The 13,096-nt window shown below is 39.1% G+C and overlaps 1 protein-coding gene across 2 annotated transcripts in view; it reads right to left on the bottom strand.

Annotated features, from left to right (window-relative positions):
- pde10a (phosphodiesterase 10A) overlaps window positions 1–11,102 on the bottom strand; it is an 82,549-nt gene extending 71,447 nt beyond the window's left edge. The window contains exon 1 of one of the 2 annotated variants that reach the window (XM_083539192.1): window positions 9,708–11,102. In XM_083539192.1, the coding sequence (XP_083395318.1) occupies window positions 9,708–9,828 (121 nt within the window). In that variant the 5' untranslated portion in view covers window positions 9,829–11,102. The remainder of the gene's footprint in view (window positions 1–9,707) is intronic. The other variant, XM_083539189.1, reaches the window with a different exon arrangement.
- Between the last annotated feature and the right edge of the window lie 1,994 nt (window positions 11,103–13,096).

The following is a 13,096-nucleotide window of genomic DNA, read 5'->3' as shown; positions in this document are numbered from 1 at the left end:
AGATCTTTGGGAGGAGAAATCGGACTCCTCGCGGTCTGCCGGCAGCACGGTGTGTTCTGCCTCTCTGATATTTAGTTGCGATATTTACTGAGGTGTTGCATGTTGCTGCCCTCACCTACGTCTATGGCAACAGGCCCAGCTTCTGGTTTTCACCCGTGTGATGTCAGAGAGCTCTGTACAGTGATAAAGTCCTTGCCGGCTGACATTGCATTCTTTGTATGTGCAAAAAAACAAGTTATACAGGCGGTGTCTCTCTCCCACACTGTTCTTATCCGCAAGCTGTGGACAGCACATGCTATTCTTAATGTGCTGCTAGAGAACAAACAAAACGTCTTCCCTGTTAGTCTCTTATACAGGGAGATTTGGGTAAAAGGAAAGAACTCATCTTTCCTTTCCTTAAGTAAATAATATCTTCACAAGCTTTATATCTACACATGTTCATGTATGTGTACTAATGCATTATTAATAAAGGTACAACCAGGTGGCTCACTTTTTTTTCTTTCTTTCTTTCTTTCTTTCTTTCTTTCTTTCTTTCTTTCTTTCTTTCTTTCTTTCTTTCTTTCTTTCTTTCTTTCTTTCTTTCACTACCTCTTTTTTTCTTTCACTACCTCTTTTTTTCTTTCACTACCTCTTTTTTTCTTTCACTACCTCTTTCTTTCTTTCTTTCTTTCTTTCTTTCTTTCTTTCTTTCTTTCTTTCTTTCTTTCTTTCTTTCTTTCTTTCTTTCACTACCTCTTTTTTTCTTTTACTACCTCTTTCTTTCTTTCTTTCTTTCTTTCTTTCTTTCTTTCTTTCTTTCTTTCTTTCTTTCTTTCTTTCTTTCTTTCTTTCTTTCTTTCTTTCTTTCTTTCTTTCTTTCTTTCTTTCTTTCTTTCTTTAAACCCGCCACAAAAAGGTTTAAAAGTCATCGGGTTGATAGGAGGAATGAAGGAAGTCTTCCTATAGATCTAAATCTTTTGGGGAGAAATTATTTATTGATGAATATACAGCTATTCCTTCTTTCTTTCTCTTTTTTTTTTGCGCAGGGACACAGTGGTGTTTTGTTGGGATGTTAGAAAGGAGAACAAAAAAAAAATCAGAAAGAAAGAAAGAAAGAAGAAATAAAGAGACAGACAGAAAGCAAGAAAGAAAAAGCAAGAAAGGAAGAAAGCAAGCAAGAAACAAAAGGTAGAAAGCCCTTATGTTTAAGATAAAACCCATTTGGAGTTTAAATCCCAGTAAAAATACAAATGAGCATGAAACAGAGTCAAACAGTGACATTGCAGTCCATGTTTATTACAAATATCTGCTAAACATCTGGAATTATTTTCTGAATAACTTTACAAAAATGTTAATGTGAAAAACTAATACCTAAATAACAAAGAAATATTATAGATATTATAGAGAGCGAGGAAGGGAATGTAAAAGTGGCGCTTCTTCTCTCTGATATAAGAGTTATCTATGGTCTGAGCTTATTTACGAACAATACTCACACACACACGAGGTCATGCCAAAAGGGCACTTGAAGGATGCGTCATGAAAGATATATCTTTATATATATAAGAAAAATAAAATGTTCCCTAGAGTTAAAAGTTATTTATTTATTTATTTATTTGTTTGTTTGTTTGTTTGTTTAATTATTTAATTATTTATCTATTTTTTTGTTTTCATTCTGATTGTGAATAAAATTAAGCAGATATATGATGCATAAAAATTTCAAATAATCTATGAAACAACAGGGATCAGGATAATTGTAATAAAATCATTAAAACTTATTTAAAAAATTAAAACATTGTTTTCCTAAAAACAAACTCAAATGTTGAGCCTGTGCCTCATTTACATAAGAAGACTTTTAATTTCTCTAACGTTAACTGTTATATAAATTAAACACAGAGAAAAAAATATCACAGTCCAACAGTCAGTAGAGTAAAACACTCTTTAAAGGAGTAATTATGTCCTGGTGTTGGATGAGCAAAAGAGGAAAAAAAGCCCAAAAAATCTAGACCACACTATTCTACAATTTTTGCTCGAGGCCACAGTTTCTTTATCATGTTAGCATGTGGGTGAATGACCGTCAAAGGAAACTGTTTGTTTTTTGGCTTAGTCGTTGTTCTAGAAAACAAATTGTGCATGTAAACTTCATGCCTCACAAGTTTCATTTATTTTAGTCATATTTAATTATATAGTTTTTTTTCCTTCTAATTCTAGCAAGCCAAACAATTTAGGCAGAAGTGTGAAATGTGACCAAAGTTCATTATGGATGATAAAACCAGAGTAAGAAGAAGGAATTTCTGATATGCAGGCATGGCACAGAACAGAACCCACATCGAGCAAAGTGATGGTAAAGAAGAAGTAAAGCAACGTCATCTGCCTCCGACATTAGTCAGAGGAAACGTATCAACACCCCCTTGCACACGGTCATCAGATCGTCCTGATAGACAGCGAGTCCACATTTCTTTAAAATTACATTTCTTTAAAACAATTATACACATCATCATTTTTTTAGTCTTAGTGTCGTCGAGTTCTTATTGTTATTACCCGGTTTGACCATCCGTTATATGGAACAGATTAACACAGAATAACATAAACAAGCAGGCCTGTAAATAGTGTTAAATTGAACTAATAATTGTTGAATATAAATATGATCTAAAATAATAAATTAAATACATTAAAATGTAATTCGATTTATTAAGTAAAAAACAAACAATAAATAGAATAAATCAAAGAATCACTTATATTACTACTCCTCCAGACACAGCCTTCACACACACACACACACACACACACACACACACACACACACACACACACACACACACACACACACACACACACGGTCATATTGGCCAGGGTGATGGACTGTTCAAAAACACGCTTACAAAAACACGCTTACTTTGTGTGTGTATATATATATATATATATATATATATATATATATATATATATATATATATATATATATATATATATATATATATATATATATATATATGCTTACATCTATTAATCAACCTCAGTTCTGATCAAAACTACTAAATATAAAAAATAATCCAGACTTTTAATATTTTTATTGCTAATGTAATAAGTGACATCACAGATTTTGGAGAAAAAAAAAACAAAATGAATTCATTTTGATATAAAGTTTTTTTGTTTTATTTTTTATACCTTTTATCAGTCTTGGATGTGCAAAGATAAGTAACAAAACTGACTTTGATGCATTCTTTTTTTTTTTTGCAGGATCAGCTTTAATTTTTTTTCTCCCACACTTATTGTGTGTTTGTTTTTTTCCCTCATTACCTGTAATTAAAACGACATTTCTAATTGCACCGCCATGACATGACATAATCATGCATTTGTGAAAGTTAGTAGTGCCCTCATTTGGGAAGAGGTTAAATTTGTCATTTTTACTGTTGGCCACCAGATGGCGCCACTAGAACATGAAATAGCGCTGTGAATAGAAATCTTAGTTTCTATACAGTTTTCTATTGAGTATATCTTCATATTAAAGTATGTGTGTATGTGTGTGTGTGTGTGAGATAGAGAGAGAAAAGAGGAGGACATGACCTTAATGTGTGAGAAGATCTAAATATGCACCTGCTGCCTTTTGGTGGTGAGGAGAGCAGCAATCAACATGAAGAGAGCCTTCACTTTTGAGACGTTTTAGACAAAATTATGAAGCCTGACTCCATCAAGCTGCAGGACATATTATCTCCCTTTGACACCACGGACTCACAAGACTCTGAAGAGTCAGATTCAGATTTTGTTGCAGCAACCTCATCCTGAACTTTTGCGACTGAAGGTGAGGAGGATTCTGAGGATCCTGGATCAGATTGGTTCAGGAGAAATAATCATGTGTGGTTTCCCACCAATGCAGACACAACTTCATTTCTGCAGCCTGCCTAAGACTTCAGGGGGTTACACGTTATGTCATTTTGAGGGTCCAGAATGTGAACTCTGCATTTTAGCTGTTGTTTTGTGGAGGAGAAGTCTAATTTAATTGTCAGCATGACCAACCTCCATGGGTGGCACACTGAAAAAAACTGGACCAAGGTAGACTCCACGGATGTCAGAGCCTACATGGGCCTACTGATTTTGGCCGGGGTCTACAGGTCCAGAGGTGAGTCCACATGCTTCTTGTGGGACCATCGAAGTGGCTGTGCAGTTTCCCAAACAGGGGAGGAATGTGATCCTTCTAAGCACAAGGCACCATGAGGCAGCAGTGACGGAGGAACCTAAATCTTCTTCTTCTTTCGGCTGCTCCCATTAGGGGTCACCACAGCGGATCATCCGTACAGTCCTCTACATCTGCCTCTTTCAAACCATCTACCTGCATGTCTTCCTTCACCACATCCATAAACCTCCTCCTTGGTCTTCCTCTTTTCCTCCTTCGTAGCAGCTCCATCCTCAGCATTCTCCTACTGATCGACAGAGGGACCTAAATGCAAGCTTCAAATCATCACAATATTCATAAATCTAAAGTGGAGAAGACATTTTACATAAAATCACTGAAGGATTTTAAGGTAGTTTCTGGCTTTACCATTAGAAAAAGACAAACATTTCATACATAGGCCTATTTCATGTTCTAATGGCGCCACCTAGTGTAAACATACAGTACAGTAAACATTACAAATTTAACCTTTTCCCAACCTTTTTGTATAGTGTCATGCCGGTGCAAATAGAAGATGTCGTTATAATTAGGTAGTAAGGGACAAAAAATTTAAAAGCTGATGCTGCAAAAAAAAAGTAACAATGCATCAAAGTCAGTTTTGTTACTAATCTTTGGCATTTTCAAGACTGTGATAAAAAGTAAAAAAAAAAATAATAAAATCCAGTCAATAATCACTTTTTATATAAAGATTACGTCATTTTTTTCATGTTTTCCCCAAATATGTGACGTTACTTATTAAATGTGCAATTTAAAAGTTAAAATCATGGATTAAAAAAAACATTTAGTAGTTTTAAACAGAACTGAGGTTAATTAATAGGTTTAAGCAAAAAAAAAGTTGAAAAAAGAAATATTTATCTGGTATTTAGTTTAATTAAATTGTAATTTGCTGAAACTCGTGGAAAGTTAGAGGCAAAAACGAAAACTGAATACTGCCCTCTGGTGGAGGAAAAAGTCCAGAAAAGTTCACAATTAAAAATATTACTTTGTCGCCATCTAGTGGCTAGGAGTCCAGTGCTGTAATGGAAGCTGTTGTGAAGCCTAATAATTCATTTTAGAGTTAATTGGTAAATTTGCATCGATTAGTTCAATATAAAGCAGGAAACACCATATTTTGGCTTGTGAGAAGAAAGCATTAATAAATTCAGCAGTGATAAAAAAAAATTAAAAATAAACTAATTAAATAAAATAAAAAAAATCTATAAAGTATAAAGGGGGAGTGGTGGCTCCAGCGGTTAAGGCGCTGGGTTGCCGATCGAAAGGTCTGGGGTTCAAGCACCAGTATCGCCAAGCTGCCACTCTTGGGCCCTTGAGCAAGGCCCTTAACCCTCTATGCTCCGGGGGTCCTTTACGAGGGAAATATCAAGGTCCGTGACGTCAGAGTGACGTGGGGCCGCCTTCCCGTGGGCTCACCACCTGCAGGAGGGACCGTAAGGGACGGTGCTGTGAGGATTGGGCAGCAGTCGAAGGCAGGGGCCTGCTTAGACTGCTGCCCCTGCGACCCGAATTAGGGATTAGCGAGAGAAAATGAATGTATGAATGATATAAATAAAAGCATAAAGCATGAAATATAATGATCTATATCTCAAGGGTCCAAAACTGGCAGCTTGGTGGTGCTTAAACCCCTGAGCTTCTGATCAGGATCCCCGAGACATAACCACTGATCTACAACTACAAAAGCTCAGAATCAACTTTTGATTAAATCAACTACAATATTCTTCTTATACTCTTCTTTACATATTATACATCTGATTGCTATATGTAAAGCTCGGTGTTCCACAAGTCTTGGTTTTAGGCCCATTAATACTGTCCCCTATAAATGGTTCCTTTTATACAATTGGGTGTTTAACACTGGACAAGGATTAACATTCTGATAATGAATCTAAGAAGATTAAAAAGCTTAGTGTATGGCCCAGGTGTGAATGACATCATCACAATGTTTTTTTATTTTAGAAATAAAGAAACATTAACTGATCGGACTTCAGGTGAATAGATTTAAACCGAATAAAATTAATAAAGTGACCTGTAGTGAACTGAATTTGCACCACCCATGCTTTTTATAACCATTATCTCCTTAAACAATCAAACAACGACTTTTTTTTTTTTTTTTTTACGATTAATACAATTGAAGATAACCTTTGTCTTTTAAAAGTTTTATAACTGTATGCCAAAATTTGTGGGTCTTGTAAACAGAATAATAAGTGAGAAGATAAACATGGGGGGATCTGGTGGTTCAAGTCAACATAATTAATCCGCTGTTATTAAGGTTTATGACATCATACAAATGTATCGAACAATAGCGGTATAGAATGCAGGATTAGCCATAGCCCTGTAACACTATACTCCTGCTATACTGGTTTTCGTTTAATCCAAAAAGGGTAGCCTTTTGAACACTGTCTCTCGAAATTAAGCACCATAATAACGCAAAGTCTTGTTAAATAGATGCTGCCATTTATTTAGTTCATTTAAACTGCTTTTGCACCAAATAAATATGCAGGCAGAATTCAATATTAGAGCTGAAGAGTTAATAGCCGTTTACTTGCCCAATCACAACGGCCAACTCATGATCTGTCCTGGCAAAGCATGCAGAGCTGGTAGCATTTGTGGCATTATTATTGAATGGCGTAGACTTCATCTGCCTGTAAAATAAATATTCACGAATTTCAGCATTTTCCAGCTTTCTCCTCGTTTGTAAACAAGCACTAGTGCAGTATGTTCAGTTATCTGACTAGCAATCGTTTACATTTATGGCATTTGGCAGACACTCTTATCCAGAGCGACTTACAATTAAACAGTTGAAAGTTAAGGGCCTTTCTCAAGGGCCCGCAGTGGTAGCTGGGTGGTGCTGGGATTTTAACTCATGACCTTCTGATACTTTAGTGGAGAGAGTGGAGAGTAGTAAGTTTGCTCTCTTATTTAAATCCACTGCCAAACTGATACTAATTACAAGAAAAATAAGGTTTTTCTATACGCTTTATTCAATTTGATATTTCATATGTTCATCCAATCAGCCAATCAGGTGGCAGGAGCACAATGCATACAATCTTGCAGATAAAAGTCAAGTGCGTTAGTTAACTTTCATTTCAAACATCAAATTTGGAGACTGGGAAATCCCTCTAACTTTAATCATAGCACGTTTGAGGGTTTTTCCATCCACAGCAGAATGGTGCAAAAAAACAAACATGAAATCTAAAAACACAAAATTAAACAGCTTCTAGATAAAAGGAATCCATGAAGAGTGGTTTAAACAGACAAGAAGTTTACAGTGTGGTGGAACCACATTCGCCTCCAGTTTAATGTGATTATTGATTTTGTTCATTGTGCTGCTGCAATATGATTCGTTGATTGGGTAACTGCATAAGTGAGCAGTGGTACAGGCGAACCTACGGTCCAAACATCTCTTATTCTACTCCCCTACTTCCATATCAGTGTATTTTAGCGACCACAGGTAAATAGTGTATTCAGCAAACATGGAAGGTTAATATATTTATGATTGCAAATCTTACTTCCATTAATATGGATAGTATTTGGAAGTAGTGTATTTGTATAGTAATATGGTAGCAGTGTCCTCGAGGGAGACATTTTGCGAGCATTTAAACATGTAAATAATAATTTCTTCCCAAACCAGTTGTTTAAGGTTTCACTAATACGTCTGCTGTTCTTATAGTCCATTGCTAACCATCGCAGCCAAAGGAACAAATGTTTGGAACAATAGTGCTACCAGCAAGTGAAAATAAATGCAATTTGCTTTATATAAGACATTTATGATCTGAAATCTGTAACCATCAATATCATGCAATCGTCTTTTTTAGTAAATGAGACACGTGATTTTTAGTTGCCGTGTTTACCATTTCATTTTCTTGCTTTTGATTGTAAAGTTATTTGTGCTAATGTAGAGTCAGCGATTAGACATGGCTGAAGCTTTTTAGCACTCGTGGGAAACAAGGCTGATCTGGTCTGCAACCTGGGGAGATTTACCCTCATGGACAGGTTGAGTCTTCGCCTCAGTTAGACATACAAAAAGGCTTTTGTGGCTCCTGATATGAATCTCAATGGATCTCGTTCTATGCTTCTATTTCGTCCCCTGGCCACAGAAAACATGAAGGATAAGGGTTCGAACAAAAAAAAGGAAAAGAAATGCAAGACTGCACCATTGAGCCAGTGGCCAGAATGGACATTTTTTTAAACTGCTGCTTTGTGTAAATGGTTTCACCTGGCACAAGCGATTTTGATAATAGAAAGGACAATGGACAGCCCAGTCTCAACAGTGGACATTCGTGAACTTTTGCAAAGCTGCATTTTAGTGGATTTAAAATGTACTCATTATTTTAGAGGAGGCATTTTGTACATACTGTAAGGACAGAATTTAATACAAATGCCCAGATTCAAGTGCCCATTTTGTCTTCCGTGCCAGCCAAAGGAGACACACAATATGGCTTGGCCTCTTAAAAGCATTCATGAGACGTCAGACAATATGTAGAAACAGCCAGACTTCTATTTAAAGGCCTGATAATACCAGTCTTGGCTTTGATTGTGCCAGACTTTGAAATCTGCAGTATATCCACATGTGATTAAAAAGGTCAGTGGACAGAGGGTCTGACATACCATTATTTAAAACATCTTCAGGGAGGACGTTCTACCTGGCTAGGCTTCTTGTCTCACTACATGTTAATATTTGTTTGAATTAACATCGCAGGTTGATATTTTTTTTTTCTCACCCTGTTACACTGCTACGTTGTTCATTGTAACCTGTTAAATATTTTTCACAACAAAAAAATTACTATCTTACATGGAACTGTGTGAGACAACCAGGCTGACCATTACTGCTACAAGATACATTCTACTATTGATGAAAATATGAGCAGCCATGGCCATAATATTAATGTTTATAGGCATGGCTGTGGCTTAGCTTTTTAAATCGAGCCATTTTAGAAGCGTGACAAACACTGCACTGCCTCCCGAGTGTCATTTATCCGATATCCATTCAGCCTCTCCCAGGAACACTGGGTGCAAAGTGGAATACACCTGGGATGGTTTGCCAGGGTACCACAGGGCACTATTTATACAGGAATTTACAAACAGAGGCAATTTTAGCTGGTCATTCCATCTTCCAGTAGTGGAGGAAACCAGAGAACCTGAAGGTAACCTACAAAAAAACCCAAAGCAATGCGTGCAATACTCTGCCCAGATCTCGAACATCACATGATGCGTTATTATGAAGATTTTCAGATGAATAGAGCATTGTATGGTGTTCTCCATGGAGTTATATAAAACCCTATTTCTGCTCAACCACATGTAGGAGCATGTAGGAGTCGTGCAAAGCTATGCTCAGAGTCTAGGCCTGCTCATGGTTCAATGATTACACCATCATTTCTTTTTTTCTTTCTTTTCAAGACGAAGTGCATGGATCAAAACATTCAAGAGGACACTGAGCTCATGTCCCTGTCCATAAGCAATCTTTCTCTCAAATATGCACGTGCAATTTTGTTTGCATTAACAGCCTCCCTTGGTAAGACATCACCCGTTCGAGTCATAGCACCACTGATGATTCGAGGTTTCATACCTTGGTCGGCGCAGCTTGAACGCGGGAAATCCTCTGCTCTCGCGAGCTCTCCTCCTCCTCCACCACCACCACCTCCTCCTCCGTCGTGGTCGGCGTCGGGAGTTTTGCGTTTCTTTGACATCGGGCTTTTTAGGTAGGACACAATGTTTTTGGAGATGTCCCCCGAGCTCGAGGGGGAGACGCGAGTGAAAGCGAGGCACTCCGGATCGCGCAGTTACGCACATACGTTTGGACGCGAGGCGAGAAGATGCTGGAGCGATCCCGTGCATTCAGACTCCAGTATTTTTTATTTATTCATTTTTACTGTGCAAAAGAAGGGAGAAGTTGGCACGTGCACGGGCGCTTAGAGGAACCCAAAGGGCGACTCGTGCACAAATCGAACAGCAACAACAACAAAGAAAACAGACTAGTTTTCCTTCTGCTCGTAAACAAAGGATGGAATAACTGTACACTAAGTGACACTTTTGGTCGCGTGCCCGGGATTAGACTGGAGCAGGAAGAAAGTCCACGTCCACGACCATGCACGACTGAACATCTTTCGATCTCCGATTCGTGGCGGCATGCGCATCCACGCGGATCGCTCTTTTATTCTGCTGCTCCACTCCAGCGTGTCCATAGCGCTCATGTGCATGGTCAGCTGAGAGCTGATAAGAGGTTCTCCTACGTTTTGGACTGAATGATGCTCTCAACAGCTTTCGCATGTTTGTTTTTTTTGGACCGACTTTCTCTCAGTGTCGAGAGCCAACTCATAAGTTGCCGACAGATGCAGAAACATCTGTGGCGTCAGGGAGAAGCTTTTGGAGATCCTTTGGGTGGCCGGTTTGGATGAACACCCGAGCCTAAGGTCTGTGCCTGTGCCGGAGACGACCGAGCACCTTGGGGACGTCGCACCTTTGGCTCGTCCTCATCGACTCCATCCGCCGATCCAGTTGCCAGGGAAACGCGGACGGAGCGCTCGAGCATGGTTTCCGCAAACTGGCGCCTGAAGAGCTTCAACTTTTGAGGCGCGCGGCTCTGCGCTCCCTGCTATGGAGAACTCTTGGGGACTTGTGGTGCTTAGAGTAGGGCTTTTTTTTTAAAGGGAGGGGGTGAGGGGGACTGTTTTTTTTTCTGTAAATAAAACACTGCAAGGGGGGGGGGTGCGTGCGCACGGGTATGCGTGTGTATGTGGAGAGGAGCAAGGGGGTGGTTGTTGCTTTTCTGTTCCTGAGCCAATGACGTCAGCAGCCTCCCCCACAATCATTCAATGGTTACCTCACGTAGGTCTTTACGCAAAAGCCGTTACATCTGCGTATGCGCACTGGGACGCGCCTCTGACTGGAGCGCGCATGGAAGACGAAAAAGAAGTAAAGAGGAAGAAGAAAAAGAAGGGGAAATAAAATATTTATAAAAAGGAGAAATGAAATACGTCTAATAGATGTTTTGTGGTCGAATATGTTGCATGGGTGTGGTTTTTTTTGCAAATTAGAATAGGAGCTAAAATGCAAACGCTGTTGGGTCTCTACAGCTTGGCTTTCGGTTATAAAGTTGTGAAGGCGCGCGGCACCTGTTGAACGAGATGAGATTAAGACTCAAAAAAAGGCAGGAATGAACGAGGCGCACGAGGAGCACTGCACATATTCACATTCACACACTTACCGGCATGCAGTACGGGGGAAAAGTATATTTTTTTCACATATCATCAGTAATAATCAGATTTATAATCAAATCTAGACTGTGAAGGGGGAAAAAAACACGAGTTAGTGTTGCTTGGAAATCCTGCTTTAAGCATTATCTTTAAACTCCCACCCAAGCGAGTTTTTTTATTGCCCTTCTGCATTTATCATCATCGCATGAAGCCTGTGTGCAAAAGCTTTCGAATTCCACACTAATGCCATTAACAAAACGCTTCAGTCCTACAGGCTCTGCTCTCCCCCTTTCACTGCAGCTGCTGACGTCAAGGCTGCTTGCGTCAATGCGCTCTCTCTCTTTCACAGGAGACCCCGCCCAACAAACACACACATACACACACACACACACACACAAACCTAATTAGATTAGCACAAAATAAAATCTCGAAATGCACCATTTTCCCTCTCCAGCTCATTTGATAGCTCTTCTCACGTTGCATGTAAAGTAATGCTTAGAGTCTTCAGCAGCTTAAATCCTGCAAATCCGTTTCAGGAAACCGTCACGTGCCTTTTTTTTTTTTTTTTTTTGGCAAACGCACCGATTTGTTGAGTGAACGCATTAGGAGAAGAAACACACCACCAGGCCCGTGTTTCTGCATATACACACACACACGCGCGCACGCGCGAGCGCACGCAGAAAGTGAATCAGCCTTAAGTCGCTGCGTCTCGCGCCTGTGATGACGCGCGCGCGCCGCCTCAAGCGCGTCACACGTGCGAACGCGCTGGGAAGCTAAAAAAATTTTTTTTAACCGAGTCGACCCCTATTTGCAAAGCTACCGAAAGGAAGTTGCAGAGAATGACCTTCGGTGGCCTCGTGACCTTCAAACGGCGGGTGGAATGAAAATATTTGTATATATATAAACGCGTGCATGCATTAAAAACGCAAATTTGTTTTGGTGCCACTTAACACACTTCGATTTATGTGCATGGTCTGATATGTAGGAGAACCGCACTGCTTGTGCATTCATGACGTTCATGTAGAGAAAAACAAGATCTTCACACCTGTATGCTTGTGCTGCTTCATATCTTTACATGTACAGTAATGGTGCAAAGATGATTGTCAACCTGGTCTGCTAAGGAGATACTTTGTTTATAGTAAATACGACTTCTTAAAAAACCCCAATTGGTCTTCCTTACACAGAGTTAGACTCCACGCGCTTGTTTTCTCGGAAGATCCCGTGATGGCATCATTGAATAAAAACCGGAGCTGTTTCAACTGTTCCCGTCGTGCCAAGGTGCATCTCAAATACAAAAAAAAAAAAAGAACCAACCAATGATGTTCTGCTCTGGCTACAACAACTAGGAAATTCAGAAACATTTGGCATGTGTTTTTTCTTGAGAAATAATTTAGAAGTTTTAACGTGCCATCTTTGAATGTCTGTCAAAGATGTTTTACAGAAGGTTCTTGCAGGTTCCAAATGCATTGAGGCTAAAAAACCAAAGCGACTTCAAAACAGCTTTCCAATGCCTCATTGGTGTTCAGGAAGCCAAAAGAAAAAAACACCCTAATGTTTGCAAACTTTTAAATTTCTTTCAATACTGTACATTTGCACACCAAGATCAACTATCCCAGGTTTACCGCGTTTCACGTGACATGATTTGTTATCTCATAGGCATTGCGATAGGAATCTACCGATAATAGTGGAAAGATTATAAACCCCCCCCAACCAAGATAATAATCCACCTAATGCCACTCTTGGGCCCTTGAGCAAGGCCCTT

This window comes from Silurus aristotelis (genome assembly GCF_946808225.1).
Source record: "Silurus aristotelis genome assembly, chromosome: 4".
Classification (NCBI taxonomy): Eukaryota; Metazoa; Chordata; class Actinopteri; order Siluriformes; family Siluridae; genus Silurus; species Silurus aristotelis.
This window is presented reverse-complemented; position numbering and strand designations above follow the sequence as displayed.